This window comes from Gymnoscopelus braueri (assembly GCF_963280865.1).
Source record: "Gymnoscopelus braueri genome assembly, contig: SCAFFOLD_51, whole genome shotgun sequence".
NCBI classification, from domain to species: domain Eukaryota; kingdom Metazoa; phylum Chordata; class Actinopteri; order Myctophiformes; family Myctophidae; genus Gymnoscopelus; species Gymnoscopelus braueri.
In genome coordinates, this window is record NW_027660372.1 from 215,001 (window position 1) to 237,707 (window position 22,707).

At 39.6% G+C, this 22,707-nt stretch overlaps 2 protein-coding genes across 3 annotated transcripts in view; both read left to right on the forward strand.

Moving 5' to 3' along the window:
• The window catches only part of LOC308081614 (GTPase IMAP family member 8-like), a 21,196-nt gene extending 5,694 nt beyond the window's left edge, over window positions 1–15,502 (forward strand). The window contains exons 2-12 of one of the 2 annotated variants that reach the window (XM_080457974.1): window positions 381–433; window positions 2,726–2,860; window positions 3,576–3,662; window positions 6,496–7,200; window positions 8,671–9,363; window positions 10,430–10,548; window positions 11,802–12,284; window positions 12,723–12,828; window positions 13,014–13,141; window positions 13,225–13,610; window positions 14,549–15,502. In XM_080457974.1, the coding sequence (XP_080314100.1) occupies window positions 3,596–3,662; window positions 6,496–7,200; window positions 8,671–9,363; window positions 10,430–10,548; window positions 11,802–12,284; window positions 12,723–12,828; window positions 13,014–13,141; window positions 13,225–13,610; window positions 14,549–14,678 (2,817 nt within the window). In that variant the 5' untranslated portion in view covers window positions 381–433; window positions 2,726–2,860; window positions 3,576–3,595 and the 3' untranslated portion in view covers window positions 14,679–15,502. The remainder of the gene's footprint in view (window positions 1–380; window positions 434–2,725; window positions 2,861–3,575; window positions 3,663–6,495; window positions 7,201–8,670; window positions 9,364–10,429; window positions 10,549–11,801; window positions 12,285–12,722; window positions 12,829–13,013; window positions 13,142–13,224; window positions 13,611–14,548) is intronic. The other variant, XM_080457973.1, reaches the window with a different exon arrangement.
• Window positions 1–22,707, forward strand: part of LOC308081608 (uncharacterized protein) — a gene marked incomplete at both ends in the record, with an annotated part of 146,000 nt that overhangs the window by 56,594 nt on the left and 66,699 nt on the right. The window lies entirely within an intron of this gene.

Here is a 22,707-nt window from a genome sequence, read left to right on the forward strand (position 1 = left end):
CTTTGTTGGACAGCAAGGTGTGTGTGTGTGTGTGTGTGTGTGTGTGTGTGTGTGTGTGTGTGTGTGTGTGTGTGTGTGTGTGTGTGTGTGTGTGTGTGTGTGTGTGTGTGTGTGTGTGTGTGTGTGTGTGTGTGTGTGTGTGTGTGTGTGTGTGTGTGTGTGTGTGTGTGTGTGTGTGTGTCAGGAGAACATCAGAGTCTATCAGATGTTAGATTGATGCTGGTTGGTGTGTGTGTGTGAATAACAGACTGAACTTCTTGTACATTTAATTATGGATTCACATCATTGTAAGTTGTGACATAATAGAGTAAAAAGAAATTAGTGTCAGTTACACTGTGTGGTTTGTGTCTAAATGACAATATTTTCTCATGTCTTTACAGTTGTGGTGACTGACGTGCTGTACCATCACCAGATGTAATCTACCCTGGCAAAGGTTTGTCTGACACTGTTTAACAGTAATATATTATATATATATATCACTGTTTAACAGTAATATATTATAAATATATATCACTGTTTAACAGTAATATATTATAAATATATATCACTGTTTAACAGTAATATATTATAAACACTGTTTAACAGTAATATATTATAAACACTGTTTAACAGTAATATATTATAAATATATATCACTGTTTAACAGTAATATATTATAAATATATATCACTGTTTAACAGTAATATATTATAAATATATATCCGTTTCTGCTTTTATTACATTTAGTTTATGACATTATGAACCGTTACATTATTAGCCGTTATTACATAATGAGATGCTACAAGCATCTAATCCTGCACTGATTATAAATGAGAGAAAGTCAGCATTCTGAGATATAAAGTAATAATGGTGAGAAACTCAGTGTCAGAAAAGACAGTTAAAAAGTATCTGTAAATGGTTTAATGTTTGACTATCCAGCCGGCCCTGTGTACAGTATATGAGGTCCTGTGTACAGTATATGAGGCCCTGTGTACAGTATATGAGGTCATGTGTACAGTATATGAGGTCCTGTGTACAGTATATGAGGTCCTGTGTACAGTATATGAGGCCCTGTGTACAGTATATGAGGTCCTGTGTACAGTATATGAGGTCCTGTGTACAGTATATGAGGCCCTGTGTACAGTATATGAGGCCCTGTGTACAGTATATGAGGTCCTGTGTACAGTATATGAGGCCCTGTGTACAGTATATGAGGTCCTGTGTACAGTATATGAGGCCCTGTGTACAGTATATGAGGTCCTGTGTACAGTATATGAGGCCCTGTGTACAGTATATGAGGTCCTGTGTACAGTATATGAGGTCCTGTGTACAGTATATGAGGCCCTGTGTACAGTATATGAGGTCCTGTGTACAGTATATGAGGTCCTGTGTACAGTATATGAGGCCCTGTGTACAGTATATGAGGCCCTGTGTACAGTATATGAGGTCCTGTGTACAGTATATGAGGTCCTGTGTACAGTATGAGGATGTATCTGCAGTCAGATATACATTAAATGTGTATATGAGGTCCTGTGTACAGTATATGAGGTCCTGTGTACAGTATATGAGGTCCTGTGTACAGTATATGAGGTCCCGTGTACAGTATATGAGGTCCTGTGTACAGTATATGAAGTCCTGTGTACAGTATATGAGGCCCTGTGTACAGTATATGAGGATGTATCTGCAGTCAGATATACATACTGTATAATGTGTGACAGGACAATGTGTCTGTGTCTGTAAACCAGTGCATGGAGAAAAGAGTGAGCAGTGGTCATCATCAGTAGTGGAAGAAGTACTCAGATATATTACTTAAGTAAAAGTAACGATACCACAGTGTAGAAATACTTTGTTAGAAGTAAAAGGCCTGTGTTCAAAATGTTACTTGAGTAAAATGACAAAAGTGTTGGCATCAAAATACACTTAAAGTACCAAAAGTAAAAAGATTTAAATGTTTGAAAATAGCCGATCTACAAGCTCACAACACGTTGTGAGCTTGTAGATCGGCTATTTTCAAATATCCTACGTAGAAAATAAGGCTAAAGTGGTTAATGTATGTTTTATGATACAATAAATTATATCTGCAAAGTAACTAGTAACTAAAGTTTTCAAATAATTGTAGTGGAGTAAAAGTACAATATTTGCCTCTGAGCTGTAGTGGAGTAGAAGTAAAAGTATTGAAAATTAGAAATACTCCAGTAAAGTCAAAAATACCTCAAAATTGTACTTAAGTACAGTACTTCAGTACAAGTACTTAGTTACTTTCCACCACTGGTCATCATCATGACTTACACAAACAAAAGTGACAGTAAGAAAATAAAAGAGGGAAAAGAACAACGTCTCCCGCTGACAGCATGTAGGAGCATGTGCTTTGTGACAATATCACCTTTACCGCCCGGCTTCTCTCCCCCGAACACGGACAATTATGTTCAAACCCCCTAGACACATGAGACCCCTATTTTATGTGGGAGTCATACGTCATAGATATGTCATAGATGACTGATGACATATAGACTAGCTACGTTGAATATCTACATGGAAGTCTGAGATCCTCACGCTGTAATAAGATAACATAAACATATGTCCACCATGTGTGAAAGTAATGAAATAAAATAGATACAGGATAAATGTATATGGAGGAATTATAATGTATATAACTGTACTTCAGTATCGACAATACGTTGTGATGTCATCAGTTGTACGTGTGTGTGTGTGTGTGTGTGTGTGTGTGTGTGTGTGTGTGTACTAGAATGTGTACTTTGATCCACAGCACATGAATGATTGACACTTTCCTCTTGATTGACAGGAATCACTTGTCAGTGCATGTTGACACTGGAGGAGTGAAGTTTACAGTCTGGACTCATTTCTTCAACACTTTAATAAGGTAAACACTCTGAGTGACACAAAGCTTACTAATCTGTCAACATATCATTACTAATGTCATTAAATGAAGTTACAGAAGTGTTTTTATAGGTAAACACATCAGATTATAGTAAATGATGGATGTACAGTTTACTGTACTGTACAGTCATCCAGTTATGAACTGTTCTCTCTGCTAGTGTGTCAAACTGTACCGGAGCATCAGACTCACCATCACTTTATGTCTCCTCAACATTAGACTAATGAACTAAAATAAAATAAACTATAACAGCTCTCAATCTAGCAACTGACAGGAATGTTGATATTGCCAATTTGTACAGCTATAGTTTTTCTGGCCCAAAATATGGAAGGTCAAATTGTCCACTAATAGATCAGAATGAATGGATTCCTATAAAACCTACTGAACACATTCCTGTTCTCTGGATGATGAATACTAACCATCACCTTGTCTCTTGGTGCCACCTTCAGGCCAAAGTGTCAACTTCATACACAAGATATCTAATAATCTAATCTGCCTGGAATGAGTGTTTAAAGTATTTTATTGTCATTACTGATTCATGCTTTCTTTACAATTATTGTTTAGTGGTGACTCTGCTGTGTTTTTATTGTATTATTATTTTTTACCTCGGCTGCCCCTCATTGTACTGAGTTTAAATAAAGGTAATGATGATACTGTACTGTACATGTAGGTGGTTTACATGAATGTCATGTTAATTTAGGGTGTTTCCAGTTGGCTACAATGTTTTCCAATTTTTTGCGGTGGAAACAACAGCAGAGTGGGATTCAGACCAGCAGCTCATCAGCAGGTAAAACATTATGATAGAATTATGAAGCAAGTGATTCATTTGGGGTGTGTGTGTGTGTGTGTGTGTGTGTGTGTGTGTGTGTGTGTGTGTGTGTGTGTGTGTGTGTGTGTGTGTGTGTGTGTGTGTGTGTGTGTGTGTGTGTGTGTGTGTGTGTGTGTGTGTGTGTGTGTGTGTGTGTGTGTGTGTGTCCGTGTGTGTGTCCATGTCCATGTTCATAAAGGTCCTACACACTAAACGTTGTTATCCAGAGCAGAGCAGAACTACAGACTATAAGAGGAATGGTGTCAGGAGATCAGTGTGTTAAAAGGTGTGTTAAAAGTTGCTGTTAGAACTCTCTCCACACACATAGACAGTAGGACTACTAGTATGATGTTAAACATATGGCTTGACGTTCACTGTTCAACAACAAACACATGAACATGTGACACAATACACACATGATTCAATCATTAGAGAAACCAGCAGGGGGCTTACAGGACATACTGTAGGCACAAGATCAGTGGTGGAAAGTAACTAAGTACATTTACTCAAGTACTGTACTTAAGTAAAAGTTTGAGGTATTTCTACTTTTCCGGAGGATTTCCAATTTGTGATACTTTTACTTCTACTCCACTACATCTCAGAGGCAAACATTATACTTTTACTCCACAACAATTATTTGAAAACTTTAGTTACTAGTTACTTTGTAGATTTGAATTATTATTACAAAACATACATTAACCACTCAACCCTATATACATTTCGGCCATTTGAAAATAGCAGATCTACAAGCGTTGCGATGTGACGCATTTTGAGCTTATAGATCTGCTATTTTCAAAAGATTTTTATGCATTTGAAAACTTGAAATGGGACATTCTGCATAATGAGTACTTTCAACTTTTGGTACATTTTGATGCCAATACTTTTGTACTTTTACTCAAGTAAATGTCGGACTTTTACTTGTAACAGAGTATTTCTACATTGCAGTATTGATACTTTTACTTAAGTAAAAAATTGAGTACTTTTCCCACCACTGCACAATATTATACCTGAACTAAACTCCATTTAGACTATTTTGGTTCTTCATTTGGGTTAGATTTAATGTTAAAAGGATAAACAGTGTGTGCCTGCAGCGTGGTACGTACAACAGCCATCATGTGATTCTGCTTCCAATGAGCAATATATTCCCAATAGTGATAATGATCCAATAGGCTGCTCACCACATTGTCCCTCTGTGAAGTAATACGACTTTATATGATCATCATTTTCAACTGATAACATAGTCAATCTATCCTGGAGGTTGTCACATGGTTTAGTTGGACTTCTCCTTAGACAAAAGCAGGACAAAGCTATTATGATATATTGGTACAGTAGGTCAAATAACACTTAGTGTTCATTTATATTTGCTTTCAGAGAAAATAGGACATCTGACAGCTGGTGTTTGAATGGGACGAGACACACACACACACACACCACACACACACACACACACCACACACACACGTCCACCGATGTGGATCTATAAGCTCTCACCGCGTTGCGTCGCTACGCGCTGTGAGATTGTAGATCTGCTATTTTTTGACAAATTCTGAAAAAGTTTGCAAAAACATTTGTGAAGTAGGCTATTCATAATGAGTACTTTTACTTTGGTACTGCAAGTATATTTTGATGCTAATAGTTTTGTACTTTTACTCAAGTAAAACTTTTAATATAAGCTACTCTAGGCCAGGGGTCTTCAACGTTTTTCAAACCAAGGAGAGATGAAGCAGGGACCCTCACTACATATTGTATAATGATACATAATACAAAATGATGTTGCATCTTAAACTTTTTCATTGACTTCATATACTTGTTTGACAACACTATCATTGTACAGCGTTGTGTTGGATTCATGTTAATGTGACAGTTACCTCTCAAACCCTCAATACTTATACTTGGTCTGCTGTTTTCCCTCTACACCACCAAACATCTTTGCAGAAAATAGCCGATCTACAAGCTCACAACGCCTTGTGAGCTTGTAAATCTGCTATCTTCAGCATATGTTCCCCTCAGAATAGGGATGCTAAAGTGGTTCAAGTGGTTAAGGTAAAAAAAAAAAAGGTCCTATCACAGGGGCAGGGGTCTTCAACAGGGGGTCCGGGACCCCTAGAGGGTCCTCAGAGTTACTACAGTAATAGTACAGCCTAATCTTTGTCTAATAGGAACTTTTTGTTTTACATTAACCTTGAATCCTAGCATCCCTTTTCTGAGGGGAATGTTAGCCAAAAATAGCAGATCTACAAGCTCGTTTTGAGCTTTTAGATCGGCTATTTTCTGCAAAGAGGTTTGGTGTAGAGGGAAAAAAGGAGCAGATCAAGTACCAGTTTTCCAGGTATTGAGGGTTTAAGTGGCTAACTGTCTGAACATACATATTAACATGAATCCAACACAACGCTACACATTGACAGTGGTATCAACTAAGTCTATGAAATCTATGAGAAAGTTTAAATGTATAACACAATGTTTTACAATATGTAGTGGAGGGTCCCTGCTTTGTCTGTCTCTCAGCTAAGGGAAAAAACGTTGAAGACCCCTGATCTAAGGGTTCAACAGGGTCACAGGGCCCCCCACCTTTCAGACCTTTTGTGTGTGTGTGTGTGTGTGTGTGTGTGTGTGTGTGTGTGTGTGTGTGTGTGTGTGTGTGTGTGTGTGTGTGTGTGTGTGTGTGTGTGTGTGTGTGTGTGTGTGTGTGTGTGTGTGTGTGTGTGTGTGTGTGTGTGTGTGTGTGTGTGTGTGTGTGTGTGTGTGTGTGTGTGTGTGTGTGTGTGTGTGTGTGTGTCAATAATAATAGTATTATTTGACTGTTTCCATCCAGGGAAGAACGGTGACCCCTCAGACCTGAGAATTGTTCTGATCGGGGGAAGACATGGAGTTAGACCCAGTGGAAAGAGTTCAGTAGGAAACATCATCCTGGGCAGAGATGTTTTTAAAGCAAACATATTAACATCTAAGAGTGTCATGAGACAAGAGGAAGTGTCAGGCAGACAGGTCACTGTGGTAGACACTCCAGGATGGAGGTCTGATCTTCCCCTAGATCTGACCCCAAAACTGACTCAGTTAGAAATCCAACAGAGTGTGAATCTGTGTCCTCTAGGACCCCATGCCTTTGTCCTAGTGATCAGATTGGACTCCCAATATGTAGGAACAGGGATGTCAGCAGAGGAGCATGTGAGATTTCTCCTCAGTGACAGAGTGTGGAAACACACTATTATAGTGTTCACTGTAGATAGAAACAACATGAACACTGATCTCATTAGATCTGACCCTCAATTAATATCTCTGACTGAGAAATGTGAAGGTCGCTTCCATGTTCTTAACATTAGTGACAGAGGAGATAGAAGTCAGGTCACAGAGCTGCTGGAGAAGATAGATCAGATGGTGACTAGTAATGGTTGTCACTATGAGACAGAAGAACACGTCTCAGAGGAACTGAAGGAGAAGGAGAGAACTATCAGAAGAAGAGCAGAACAAAGGAGGACAGACGCTCAGAAACAAACAACTGGACTTCCAAAACACATTGGTATGTTTTGTTTACTTTGTTTAAGTGACAATTAGCACATTTTGTAACTATTGCATTTTTCTGATGTGAGGAGATTGTATTGACAAAGAAACAAATTGTGTTCTGTTTTAATTTTATTTGCTGGTGAAATGTTATTGTTTAAGCCAGTGGTTCTCAACCAGTGGTCCGGGGACCACCAGTGGTCCAGTGGGGGGGGGGTTACCAGCTAAATTAGTTAACATAGCGTCACAATCATTTTAACCACTTAGCTTTGGCTATTAAAAAATAGCAGATCTACAAGCTCATAGCGCGGCACTCAGTGCCGCGCTATGAGCATGTAAATCTGCTATTTTTGAAAAATCTTGAAAATGTGTGCATGTCTTTGAATATGTACATTTTTTAAAGCGAACATTTTTAACTCAAATCTTTGCCTCTGGGGGTGACTGGCACAAAACATTTTCAACAACGTGTCACGTTGCACCGTGTTGTGAGGTTGTAGATCTGCTATTTTGTGCTAATATATTTAGTATAGAGTGAAAACTGGTGGAGGCCTAGTACAGTCCCCTGGGGGACACTCAACTATGTATAGTGTTGAAGTGGTTTAGTGGTTGTGGAACAAAGCTACAATGTTTTAAACATATCGTTGTATGTCCAAAAGCCTTCCTTTTTTATTATTATTTTTAAAACATTTAAATAGAGTGAAAATAGCAGATCTACAACCTCACAACACGGTGCAACGCGACATGTTGCGAGCTTGTACAGTAGATCTGTAGATCAGCTATTTCCAAAGGATAGGGATGCTAAGTTTCATGTGATTAAGCCCTATGCTTCATCTTATGCCAAATAGTGAAAATAGCAGATCTACAAGCTGACAACGCGTTGTGAGCTTGTAGATCTGCTATTTTCACTATAATGGGGAACTTTTTAAACTTTTTTTAACTCATTGCCTGCCATGGACGAATTAATTTGTCAAATTCTGCTATGGCCCAGCCTGCCAAGGACGAGTTTGGACGAGTTTTGAGGAAAAAAAAATCACACAGAACCAGAAATAACGCCATCCAAAGATGTGTTGCTCCATTCACTCCCTGGTTAACTTATTGCTTAAAAATGCTCTATCTCGGCTCCTGTGTACTTTTTTTTTTACACTATATATTTTTGGCAAAACATTTTATTTTCAACTTGCCACAACTATGGAACGGATTACCGCTATCGGATATTTTTTCCCCCCCCATTCTACGAGACCCCTGTGTGTGTAATGAGGGGATCACCGTGCGGATAGCATTCACACAAAATATTCCATGATTTTTCAAAGGTTGCTAAAAATCGCTCGTTTTCGCTGGCAGTAGCGTACCACTATTACACTATTACTCTGGCAGTTAAAGAGTAGGGACACTCGGGTTAGCATGTTTAAACAATAACATTTCACCTGCAAATAAAATTGTAGATCTGCTATTTTCACTGTTGTGTGACAGGACTTGTTTTCTCTGACAGGACTGACTGACCTCAGGATTGTGTTGTTGGGAAGGAGGGGCTCTGGGAAGAGTTCAGCAGGAAACACCATTCTGACAGGAAGGGGTTTTAAAGTTAGTCAGGGAGGTCAGAGGTCAGTGCAGTGTGAGGTGAGACAGGGTAAAGTAGCAGGGAGACAGGTGACAGTGGTGGACTCACCAGGCTGGAGGTACAACAATCCACTACAGGACACCTCAGAGATGGACAAACTGGAGATCCAGAACAGTTTGTGTCTCTGTCCTCCTGGACCACATGCTGCTCTCCTGACGGTTCCTCTTAATAGAGCATTCACCAAAGCACAGAGAGTAGCAGTAGAGGAACACATGACACTTCTGTCACAGAGTCTCTGGAGTCACTCTATGGTACTGTTCACCAATGGAGACTGTCTGGGAGACAGAAGCATTGAGCAGCACATTGAGGCTGAAGGAGAAGACCTCCGCTGGCTTGTTGACAAATGTGGGAACAGATATCATGTCTTCAACAATGAGGAGACAGATGACACTCAGGTCACACAGCTGCTGCAGAAGATAGATGAGATGATGTCAGGAAACAGAGGTGGACACTGTGAAGCTGATGGAGATGTTTGTGAGAAGATGTCAGAGAGGAAGAGGAACATAGAGGAACATGTCCAGACACTGACCAGGAAACTGACCACTCTGAAAGCTCTCTCTGAAGGTGATCTGTCTGTTTAAAAAGTACAGTAAAGTTATTTTAGTTATTTTAAAAAGTACAGTAAAGTTATTTTAGTTATTTTAAAAAGTACAGTAAAGTGCAAAAAGGGGCAGTAAATAAAAAACTAAAATTCAAACTTAATGTAGATTAGAGGAACTGAGAGAAGAAGCATCATAACTGAACACCAGTAAAGCAGCTGCTCATTATTATTTATGTAAACTTTTTGTTTATTATATAGATTTTCAGTTTGTATTCTCAATGTTAATTAATTAATGTTATTAATAATTCATATAACTCAATCTCTGATTCCAATCCTAAATATTTACATCAGTGTTAAGCAGCACAACGTGTCGCAACACGACGCGTTGTGAGCTTGTAGATCAGCTATTTTTGAACAAAGTAACTAAGAACTAAAGCTGTAAAATAATTGTAGTGAAGTAAAAGTACAATATTTGCCTCTGAGATGTAGTGGAGTAGAAGTATGAAGTATAAAAAACGGAAATACTCAGGTAAAGTAAAAGTAACAAAAAATTGTACTTACTGTAAGTACAGCACTTGAGTAAATGTACTTAGTTACTTTACACCAGTGGTTCTCAAAGAGGGGTCCTTGAGGGTTTCCAGGGGGTCCCACTGCAAAATGTTCCAGATTTTATACGTTGGTTATTCAAAGATAGCAGATATACAAGCTCACAGCGTGCCACTTCCTGCTGCGAGCTTGTACATCTGCTATTTTTAAACATTTTTGAAAAGATTTGAATAATTTACCATTTATTTTAACACAAATCTTCTCTTCTGGGGGTCCCTGGCACAAAACATTCTCAGATGGGGGTCTGTGGCCAAATATATACATGTGGGGATCCTTGGAACCAAAACGTTTGAGAACCACTTCTTTACACCTGTGTGTGTGTGTGTGTGTGTGTGTGTGTGTGTGTGTGTGTGTGTGTGTGTGTGTGTGTGTGTGTGTGTGTGTGTGTGTGTGTGTGTGTGTGTGTGTGTGTGTGTGTGTGTGTGTGTGTGTGTGTGTGTGTGTGTGTGTGTGTGTGTGTGTGTGTGTGTGTGTGTGTGTCAGGAGAACATCAGAGTCTATCAGATGTGAGATTGATGCTGGTTGGTGGAGAGCAGGAGGAGAGGAACAGAGCTGGAAATCACATTCTGGATGACAATGTGTTTACACGAACTCCATTGAAGGTGAGTAATATGATATGAATGTTATAATGAAAGAAGTAAACAGTGAAGAGATCAAATATAAATGTTTTCTGATGTTAATGTGAAAGTATCTGCTGTCATGAATGTTTAACCACTTCCACCCTGGTGTCTTAACCCTTTAAGACTGGGAAAGCATCATCTATGTTACATTTCTTTGGCCATAAAAAAATGCAGATCTACAAGCTCGTAGCGCGGCAGATCGGCTTTTTTTTTATCACGGAAATTTTAGCAAATCTTTAAATATATATATATATATTATTTTTAAAGCGAACATTTGTAACTCAAATCTTTGCTTCTGGGGGGTCCCTGGAAGAACATATTTTGAGAGGGGGGTCCGCGGCCAAATACATAACATTTTGGGGGTCCTTGACATGAAAAGGTTTGAAAACCACTGATTATAGCAACATAAGTTTAAAAAAAAACTGTTAGGATTTAGAAGATATTTGTAGAATCCCCCAGAAACAAAGATTTGAGTTTGCCCAAATCTTCACGATTTAAAATAAATAATTATCAGATCTACAAGCTCATAGCGCGGCACAGAGTGCCGCGCTATGAGCTTGTATATAAAAATGACACAGGTGCGTTCCCGGTCTTAATGGGTTAATCATTTTTCATACCCCCCCCCCCCATTTATTCTTGCATTGTTTGAAAATAGCAGATCTACAAGCTCACAACCTGTCTCATAGCAACATGTTTTGAGCTTTAGCCAAAGTATAAAATAGGTCTTAAAGGGATAGTTCACCCCAAAAGTACTTTCTTTCTGTAGATTAGTCACTCCATGGAGACTTGAATTCATGGATATTGTGTTGTTTTTGTCTCATTTCTAAGACAATAATATGATGACCAGCAGCGGTTCCGGTAGGAGACACAAAGACTCTCCTTTGTGTCTCCTACCGGAACCGCTGCCTACCGGTCCGCTGGTCATCAAATTATTGTTTTAGGAATGAGACAAAAACTAAAACATATCCATGAATTCAAGTCTCCATGGGGTGACTAATCTACAGAAAGAAAGTACTTTTTTGGGGTGAACTATCCCTTTAAGACCAAGAAAAGTATTGGCATAATAATATAGTCACTGTACCAAACTAAAATAAAAGTACTCATTATGCAGAAATGTCCATTTACAATCATATTACTGGATTGTCATTAGTAATATATTAATGTATTCATTGAGGACAGAATAGAATGAAGGTTTTGCATTTTATGACTAACATACAGTAAACCTCATATTCCAGGAGTTTAAAACCCAGACTAAACTGACACAATGTGTCAGACAACAGAGACGAGTTGGTGACAGAAATGTGAGTGTGGTGATCTGTCCAGACTGGTCGACTACACCTCCATCACAGAAGACCAAAGACGTCCTTCTACACGGTGTGACTCTGTGTTCTCCTGGACCCCACGCTGTCCTGGTGACTGTTGATGTCAGGTCCAGTTTCTCTGAAGCTGACAGGAGATCAGTGGAGGAACACATGGAGCTGCTGGGGGACAGAGTCTGGAGAAACACTCTGGTTCTGTTCACATGGGGAGGGTGGCTGGGAGGGAGACGTGTTGAGGAGTACATAGAGTCTGAAGGAGAACCTCTGAGGTGGATCCTGGAGAAATGTGCCTACAGGTACCATGTTCTACATGGTACCCAGTGGGACATTTCAGAAGTAACAAAGCTGATGGAGAAAACAGAAGACATGGTGACGAGGAACAGAGGACACTTTGAACCTGTAAGTGCAAAACACAAGATCTATGGATTTCAAACAGAAGTTTACCACATTTTTAACAGCCGTTGCTATTCTTACATATAGCAGCACTGTTTTCACATTATTATTAACACTACTTTTATATCACTCTCTCATAGGTTATTTATTGTAGTTTTTTCTAGACTACTGTATATACTATATGGCAATGTTTTCATTAGATTGAACCTCCGGTATATGCTGGAAAGGAAAGCTCTGCCCTACCCACAATGCCCTGCTCTGAGCTCCCTATTTTTATATCTACGTGTGTGTGTGTGTGTGTGTGTGTGTGTGTGTGTGTGTGTGTGTGTGTGTGTGTGTGTGTGTGTGTGTGTGTGTGTGTGTGTGTGTGTGTGTGTGTGTGTGTGTGTGTGTGTGTGTGTGTGTGTGTGTGTGTGTGTGTGTGTGTGTGTGTGCGTGCTGCAGGATGAATTCTACACACTGACTCATAAACCACGTGGGACGTGTTTGATCATTAACAACGAGATATTCTCTGGGATGCAAACTCGTAGAGGAACTCTGGAAGATGAGGGTATGTATCCCTGCTTTAGTGATCAGATCTAATTTGTTACTGATAGTCAATCAATGAAGGCCTTTGATCAAAGTCAACACTTGTCATCTATATTTGTGCTTTAATGATATATAAAAACATTCTCTCTCTCTCTCTCTCTCTCTCTCTCTCGCCTTCCCTCTTTCTTTCCTTATCGTGTCACACAGAGTCTCTGGAAAGGGTTTTCTCCATGCTGGGCTTTAAGGTGAAGAAACACCGCAACAAGACAGCAAAGGGCATTATTCATGTGGTGGATGCACTGGCAGGACAAGATTTCACGAAGGCAGATGCTTTGGTAGGTGGTGTTCTACATCTACAAAGAGGTGTCAGTCTTTCACTGTGCATTCCTGTTTTCACACATTCTGCCTCTGACATTAGGTGGTGTGTGTGCTGTCTCACGGGGACACGGGATGCGTGTTGGGTACGGATGGCAAGCAGGTGTTGCTCCAACAGTTGACTCAGCCCTTCAGAAGCAGCGATGCCCCCACCTTGGCAGGGAAGCCCAAGCTGTTCTTCATCCAGGCGTGCCAGGGGAGCGACTACCAGAGAGGAGTGAAGCCGCCATCCTCGACACAGAGCGAGGAAGAAGGGATGTCAATAGAGGAAGACTCTATCTCGATTTCCCCGGACGAAAGGGTTCCAAACGATGCAGACTTCCTGATGGGCATATCATCCGTGGTGGAATGCAGATCATTCCGGAAACCCGGTGAAGGTTCCTTCTACATCCAGGAGCTGTGCGAACAGCTTGAAAGAAGAGCAGACGGGTAAGATGGAGGTTTCAACATGTGTCAGCACAAGATGCAAGGCTTGACTTTACAAGCCTTTATGTTGGCGAAAACAATACATGTTTATCTGTTCTAGTAGAATGCTTCATTCTTTTTTTCTCTTTTGTTTACATAATAAGCCATTGGGAGGAGAGTACCAATAGATTATCTTATCAATCCAGTAATGTTAATTCAAGGTTCTCAAAGAGTTTTAAAAATACAACACCACAACATGTCAAAGGGGACAGAATATAGTTGATTTATTCACTAATACAAACCAAATTGTCTTAAATGTAATGTAAATCATTCTGCTGTGAGGGGGATATGAAAATCGGACGGACGCTTCCCCTTGTTTTCTGAGCAGTGGTGTAAAGTAACTAAGTACATGTACTCAAGTACTGTACTTAAGTACAATTTTGATGTATTTTTTACTTTCTTCAGTATTTACAATTTTCAATACGTTTACTTCTACCCCACTACATCTCAGAGGAAAGTATTGTACTTTTACTCCACTACAATTATACAAAAACTGTAGTTACTAGTTACTTTGTAGATTTTTGAAAATAGCCGATCTACAAGCTCTACAAGCATCGCGATGCGACACATTGTGAGCTTGTAGATCGGCTATTGTTGGTACTTTAAGTATATTTTGATGCCAATACTTTTGTACTTTTACTCAAGTGAATTTTGAATTCTGGACATTTACTTGTACTGTACTCGTTTACTTGAGTATTTCTACATTGCAGTATTGATACTTTTATTGAAGTAATAAATGTGAGTACTTTTACCACCACTGGTTCTGAGCTCTCACACAGAATGCACTGAGAAGTGATTTTCACATCCTCCTCACAATAGAATAAACATCAGTGAAATGTCCAGAGCTTAATTTCAGTGCTAATGTAACGTTCTATTCTCCACTGTTTCCTGAATCCTGACAGAGGAGAAGACATTCATAGCGTCCTGACGGCCGTGAACCGGAAGCTCAGCAGAGGACAGTATTCGGGGCACAAACAGATGCCAGAATACCGGAGCACCCTCACCAAGACACTCATCCTCAAATCAATCTGAGACAACAAGACAGCTGCACGTGAATACAATCTGTTTATGATCATACTTTAACCATTTCTCTATTTCTATTAGTTTTGTTTGTGAAGTGGGTTGTGAGACCGATGATGATAGTGCTGTCAAACAAGTGTAATACTATGTCATATGAAGCTGTCTGAAATCTATGAAAAAGTTCTGCAACACAAGTTTATACAATATGTAGTCGGGGGTCCCTGCTTTATCTCTCTCTCAGGTAATAAGGGGTCCTTGGTCTGAAAAACGTTGAAGACCCCTGGGCTTTGTTATGTATATCTTAACAAATAAATCTTCTTGATTCTATGACCATATTACCATATGGAAATGTACCTGAAGTTTGTAGTTTGGGGGGAAAAAGTCACAAGTTGAATCATCTGGTAGTGATGGGTAGCTCAATCTAAGTTGTGAGACCATTTTTGTCATTAGTATTCTTCACTTCATTTTGTATCTTTTTCTCAAAACATGCACCTGTGATTGATATAAACTGATCTGAGGAGTAGATTATAGTCTGTTTTATTACGTCTACTAAACGGAAACCAGCCAATCAGAATCAAGGAATGAATCTAGACGTTTTAGAAATCCTTGTAAGCCATGGGGCTAAAAATACCCTAAACCACCAGCTAGAACTAAAGAGTGTCTCCTTTGGGAATAGCTGGGTCCTTTTGGTTGTTTTTAAATATTTTACATTATTGTACATGATGTAACTTTTCATTTAGATTAATGTCTGGGTCATGGTCGATCCTACCTTGTTAAAATGTACTCTTTTAAGAAATGTTATCTGTATGATCTTTTATATCTTTTTTCTGCTATTCTTATTTGATTGTGCTGTTATTATTGTGATATGGATCTCAGGTCTGAAATAAAGGATTGGATTAAATTGAATTGAATTGAATTATTGGTGTAATTAGACTATGATGTATGAAATGTATTCTGTAAGGTTGTACTGGTGGAGCCAGAGTGGATGGGCTTGTAAATCATTGAACCACCAGTCTACACAGTTAGGGTGAATAGATACTACACTATAAAAACATGAGGAAATACAGGAGTTCAGGTATCGTTTGTCTGGATGAATTTAGACCAACATCCCTCCAATACATTGGCTATGATCCCCACAGCTCTACTTACCGTCTCTGTATTGTTATTTTGTTCCCCTTTGCCTTTAAAAAAAGGAAACTGTCTCAGAACTGCTATTTGTATCATTTCTACAGAGACAGGGTCAGCTAGGTCAGCTGATGGGGAGCAGTGTTCATCGTCGTCGACTAAAACTATGACGAAAGATGTCCGTCGACTTCCTTTTTTCACTGATAAAAACTAAATAATAACTAAGACCGATGCAGCAGAAATAGCCGATCTACAAGCTCACAACGCGTTGCACTGCGACGCGTTTTGAGCTTGCAGATCGGCTATTTTCAGCATGCAGCTAAGTGTTAATCGGCTCTTTGGACAAGGTCTGCTTTTTTTTTTTACAATAAAAACATACTGTATCTAAAATTCTAATGATTGACTTCTTCACATCAAGGTATTTCATATCTCTGGTTGAGGAATGCTACACGGTGAACAGTGAAATATTAGATTATTCATGCTTGAGATCAGTGTTGGAATGCTGAATTGGAACGTGGTTGCACTGTATTTTAATGACGTCACATGCACGTGGCTTAACACCTACACTACAGGTCACACAATGGACAGTTGATATGCATCTAGGCTCATTCCTACTGTATGTTCATTCACCTGGTGTGAGTCGGGAGCCTTTGTAAACTTTGTTGAGGTGTGAATTTAAAGTGGTTTTAAATCTATGCGTGTGCCTGCGCGTGCTCCTGGTCAGATAGGTTCCTGCACGGCGTGAAAGGCCGTCCCATGAGCAATGCAACCCTGGTTGAGATCCTGAAAGTTTGGCTCTAGCCATCATTTCCTTGTAGTAAACATTATACATACTGCTGGATATATTTCCTGATAAACACAACTGATATTGTTGTTAATTGATGTGATCCTAAATTGTATCTCCTCTAAAGGTCACTGGAAGATGTATTTAGGGAGTAAACAGGGAAGGCATCAGGACGTTCATACTGTAGTTAGAAGTCAGTTGAGTCCACTCACAACAGCTTTAAGAACAACCTTAAGCTTTAGTACTGATGCTGTAAGCCTGAGGCCTGACCCCAGCTTGGAGGAGAGGCTGGTCCATAACCTTGGAGACATTTTAGGTGCCCAAACAGTGACATGCGATTGAGAAGAGAGAAGTGCCTATAAAATAGGAAACAAGAAGGGAGCAAAGCTCTCAGTAGTCCTAAAATATAAAAGTGTGACAAAAGATCACAAAAAGTCACACAGAGGCTGATGGGTGCTGATGAATATCCTTGTAAACCAGCTAGAAATAAAGAGTCACCAGAGGCTGATGCAGGGACGGATTAATACTCACGGCCCGTGGGGGCTTTGAGGCCCCCCCCACCATCACTTCAGGTGGGCACACAAACACAGTACTTGGGTTGTGAGGCATTTGTGGGTCTAGAAAGCACCTGTAGAGACCTGTTTACAGGATTTACAGTCTAAAAGGGCCCTATTGGAGGGCCAGGGGCCCTGGCTGTTATAGCCATAGGAGGGGCCTTGTTGTACGGTATAGGCTGAGGGTCCTCCTACGTATATGAGTATTAACCTTTATACATTTTAGTCAATTGTCTTTGAGCCTCGTGGTCTAGGGCATGGGTTCCCAAACTTTTCAGCCCGCGACCCCAAAATAAGGTGGCCATTGACTCGCGACCCCACCTAAACCTGGAGGTAATTTATGCACATAAACTTGCACGTTCGGTGCGCATTTGAAATGTATTAAAATGGTAAAAAATACTATTTGTAATCATTTTAGGTTGTATTTCATCCATTCTGTTGAATTTAAAGTGTAATGACGTAAAAAAAAATTGCGACCCCACCGTCAGTCGCGACCCCAACTTTGGGAACCCCTGGTCTAGGGCTGCCCAAGGGCCCTGGTCCGGGTCTATAATCCCTCTATGGGCTGATGAATATGTGAGGATGCTTTAGAATAGGTTGAAAGTGTTTGCTGACACAGGAGAGGTTCAAACCTGAGCCATGAAAACATGGCCTGACTGCCCCACCTCATTGTATTAATGTGAAGCACATTATAATAAAACTTTGGCACATTAGGAGTCCACTATTACAGGGGTTCTCTAAGTACGGTCCGGGGTACCCCAGGGGTGGGTTTCCAGGAGGTCCCCAGCAAAACATATATAATATTAAAACTAGCTAAGTTCACAACAACGCATCGCCATGCAAGATCTGCTACTTTTTGAAAAAGCTTGAACATTTTTGACAAATGTAGAATATCAAAAAAACAACAACATTCTAATATACCCTGAAGAATATTTTTGCATCGTGGCTTCGAGCAGTGCGGCCTCTTCCTTTCTTAAAAACATTCTAACAACACAAATCTTTTATGAACAGAATAACAACACAAATCTCACCGGCACATGTGCGTGGGAACTCACTTTAAACAAGCTTAGTGCTTTTATGAGTTATCCAGTTTAGTAGACCTTATATTGTGAATTGTACTTTCATGTACTGTTTCTCATGTATTACTAAATAAAGTACATCAATCAATCAATCAATCACAAAACATTTTCTGGAAAAGGTTTGAGAACTACTGCACTAGTGAATGTTGGAGGAAAAAATATAATTTCTATGAACATGTCCATCACAAGGCAGCATGGTGATGACCCCTGTGTTAGATTAATCCAGGATGGGAACAGAACAGACACATGATGATACTTAAACTTTAATCAGGACAATGTGTGAATGAATGACTCTTCACTGCCTATGCTGGCAATTTATATTAAAGGAGCACTTCACATTTCATCAATTATAATTTACAATTTAGGCATTTAGCAGACGCTCTTAATCCAGAGTGATTTACAGTAAACAAGGTAAACACGAGGTCATAGGCTGCATCAAATGCATAGAGACAGTGCAGTGCCTCCCATTTTAAACCTTATCTTCATATAACTGGTCACTAAAGCTCACTATAAGATGGCACTATGTCTGTCTAATCACTCTGGCCCTCATTTATCAACACGGTGCAGCCCAAATAATGGGCGTAGGGCGAGATCACCGCACCTTTCGGCATTTATCAATATATCCTGACGTGGGCTTCATCCTACCATACGCTGAGATCTCACGTCTGGTCGAGACCAGTTGTTGACGTTGGCTGTTTATTCCATTCTAGACCTGCGGAGCAGCATTGTCTGACTGTCTGACAGGCATCTGGACACATAATCCACTCCTAAATGTATATCTACACTAATAAATAATCCCTGTGAAAATATCACATTTTATAAAGTAATTTAAACAAACTGCTTTAACAGTCATTGGCTATTTGAAAATAGCAGATCTGCAAGCTCAAAAACGGGTCGCATCGCGACGCGTTGTGAGCTTGTAGATCTGCTATTTTCAAAATATACAGCGCTTCTGCGAGCGCATTTTCGGGACTCCCGACGATCTTTTCATGGACAGTGAGGTGTACAAACTTACAGTAGCTTGTCCTATGTTATGGAGTTATGTCTTAGAGAGTTTTGAAGACTACAACCTGGCTGGGTTAAGGATATAAACCCGACGCTCCAATCTCTTATTAATGTGGCGGCACGGTGACGAATCACTGCCGCCCGTCCGAGTCTCACGGGGAATATCCTACATGACTGCTTGTGCACTGCTCGGTATGGGTTAAATAAATGAATATACAAACGTATTCCATTCATGGCGATGTGATTGGTATCATAATATGTCATTCATGTAGGCTACAAGCCTACGTGACTAAGATTGTACCGCTACGGTACGGATTACAATACATGAAAAAACACAGCTGGGCGGGCGTGTGTGTGTGTGTGTGTGTGTGTGTGTGTGTGTGTGTGTGTGTGTGTGTGTGTGTGTGTGTGAGAGAGAGAGAGAGAGAGAGAGAGAGAGAGAGAGAGAGAGAGAGAGAGAGAGAGAGAGAGAGAGAGAGAGAGAGAGAGAGAGAGAGGGGGCGTGTGCGTGTGCGTGTGTGGCGAGGCAGGCGGGGGAAAGTCTTTCTCATTGGCTTTTGATGTCTTTGGTCGTATTCTGGTTCTTCTTCATGTCGTAAAATCGGGGCGTTTTGAGAATATTTAAGGGCGTGTTATTTAAATGACGCTAGGTTTCAGCCGTGACATTTATCAAGCCTGGGACCAAATGTAGGTTCGGATCAGCTGTGTAGGATTCGTTGATAAATGTGACTTCGACGTTGGTGTACGGCCGAATATATGGAAAAATATAAGCCGGTTTATACGCTGCGTTGATAAATGAGGGCCTCTGTGTCTCATTGGTGGGCTGTGGACAGTTCAGAAACCTGCCTACCAGTGACATCATCAGTGGGGATTCCTCCTGGAAAGTTAGCATGCTGAAATAGAAGCCATTGTTCTTGATTCATTATGAGATTCTAGGTCATATAATTATGAGAAATGATCTCATAGTCATGAGACACCAAGTCATAAGTAACTATGAGATACAAAGTCATAGCCTAATTATGAGATGCTTAATTATGAGATAGTGAGTCATTATTATGAGAAAGAATGTCATTATTTTTCACCACATTGGTAATGGGTTTCCATACATTTACATTGTCAAAGCAATAACGGTGAAATAAATAATCAAAACTATGATAAAACAAAAAGTATTTACAATAAAAAGTGTAGAACTGTGTCACATCGGACAGACAGACAGACAGGCAGGCAGGCAGGCAGGCAGGCAGGCAGACAGGCAGGCAGACAGACAGACAGACAGACAGACAGACAGACAGACAGACAGACTGACTGACTGACTGACTGACTGACTGACTGACACTCACTCACTCACTCACTCACTCATGGAGTATGGTTGCTATAGCAACCACTTGTCGGTAGGGCGCGACAGACCATTGGTTTTTAAGCCTGGCAGAAACAACAAGGAAGAAAACACACCACCGTCCCATAGGCCGCAGGGATGGTCGCGCTCTGATTGGCTGGTTAGCTGACAGGCTAATAACTATTTGATAAATAAATGACTGTAATAACAAACTATTGGAGAAGATCATTAAAGTTTATAATAATGGGTCAGATAATAACTACAATGACACAGATGTGTTTGAGAAATGAAACGTTTATAAATATATTAATAATAATAATAATAATAATAATAATAATAATAATAAATGATGATAAACTAATGAATTACTCCCATTTTTGAATAAAATAATTACATTGAATAATCTCACACCAAGTTCAAACTTAGTCTAGTTAAAGCTTAAATGGATTTTAAAAAGCCACCCTTCTCTGTAGAATACACTTGTTGTGCAGAAAATAAAATATGTCCTCCAGATGGAAATTATTTTATTTGCTCCACTGCGCCCTCTACAGATCTGCTCAATATAAATTACCATAGACCAGATCTGTAGGGGGCGCAGTGGAGCAAATAAAATACTTTCCATCTGGCGGACATATTTTATTTTCTGCCCATAAAGTGTATTCTACAGAGAAGGTGGTGCTGAAAGGCTTCCCATCCTGGAGAATAGATTTTCAACAACACGAAACAGCCTTTGTTTCGGTAAATAGCGAACTAGTTTAGTTTATTTTGACTAAAGACGGACAGCAGTTTATTTGGCTTTATTGCTATTTTTTTGCTCAGAAACGAGGGTGTGTTTTGATGTAACCAATCATAGTGTCAGCTGACGGTCCCATTCCCTCCGAGCTATGGGACCTCTGGACGCACGCACGCACGCACGCACGCACACATGCACACACACACACACACACACACACACACACACACACTGCACTGATCAGAGAGCAGCTGAGGGACAGAGAGTGACTCAGGGCTCTTTAGTGTAGGTCTACTGCATTGCTTATTTCTCACCTCCAATGTTTTCAGATACATATTTTAATGTTTGAGTTTAAAACAAGTAATGCACCGTCTGACGTCATTTAGAGTTGATAAAGAACGTAGTAGACCAATTGTGTCTCCATAATTAAAATCAGGTGTGAGTGGAGGAATGTGCAGCTATGGGAATCAAACAGGTGAATAAAATGAAGATTTATTTATATTCATAAAGGTCTTATCTATGTCAGTGGTTGCCAAACTGGGGGTCGGGGTCCCCAAATGATTTTAGTGGGGGTCTCCAGATGATTAGATTAAACAACATTGTTTTCTCACTCAACAGTAAACAAACCAACATACAGTATAAGTGTATACAGGGTATCTGCACATTTATAAAGTTACAATTTAAGGACTTTTATTACCTTTTTAATACCAAATTGGAAACATTGTCAAATATTACATTAGAAAGAGGCAAACATTGTGAAAATAGCTGAACCACAGGCTTGTAGATCAGCTATTTTCACAATATTTATCTGTGGAACCAATCTAAATGATAATGTATACAAGTGCTTGTCAGGGTGGGGGGTCCCTATTTCAAATATGATTATTATGGGGGTCCTGGCCTGAAAAGTTTGGGAACCCTTGATCTTTTAAAGGAAGTATAATTAATTTGTTGAATTTGACAAAATAAATAGTTTTGAGTCGCTTCCTCCCACCGATGGAATAAAGTGAACACCAGTGACATTACACTGACACAAAAATCACTCTCCAGTACAGGATGGAGTTGCAATTTCATGAAGGTCAGTCAAATGATTCAAACTCAATTTCTAATGAACGCCAGCCAGTGGATACATATGACTGTAGCTTTAGTTGTATTAAAGCCCCTTTACTGCGTTTCATTATTATATTTGCATTGTTGTTTGCAGTCATATAATTACTTGGGATGATTTAAGCCATTGTTTATATTGTGAGTGAAGAAATGGCTGATGTTGGTCTATGAAACTATATATATATATATATATATATATATATATATATATATATATATATATATATATATATATATATATATATATATATATATATATATATATAAAAACACCTTCTAAAACCTAACCTAAAGTTTTCTGAAAACGTTCAAATTCTTACA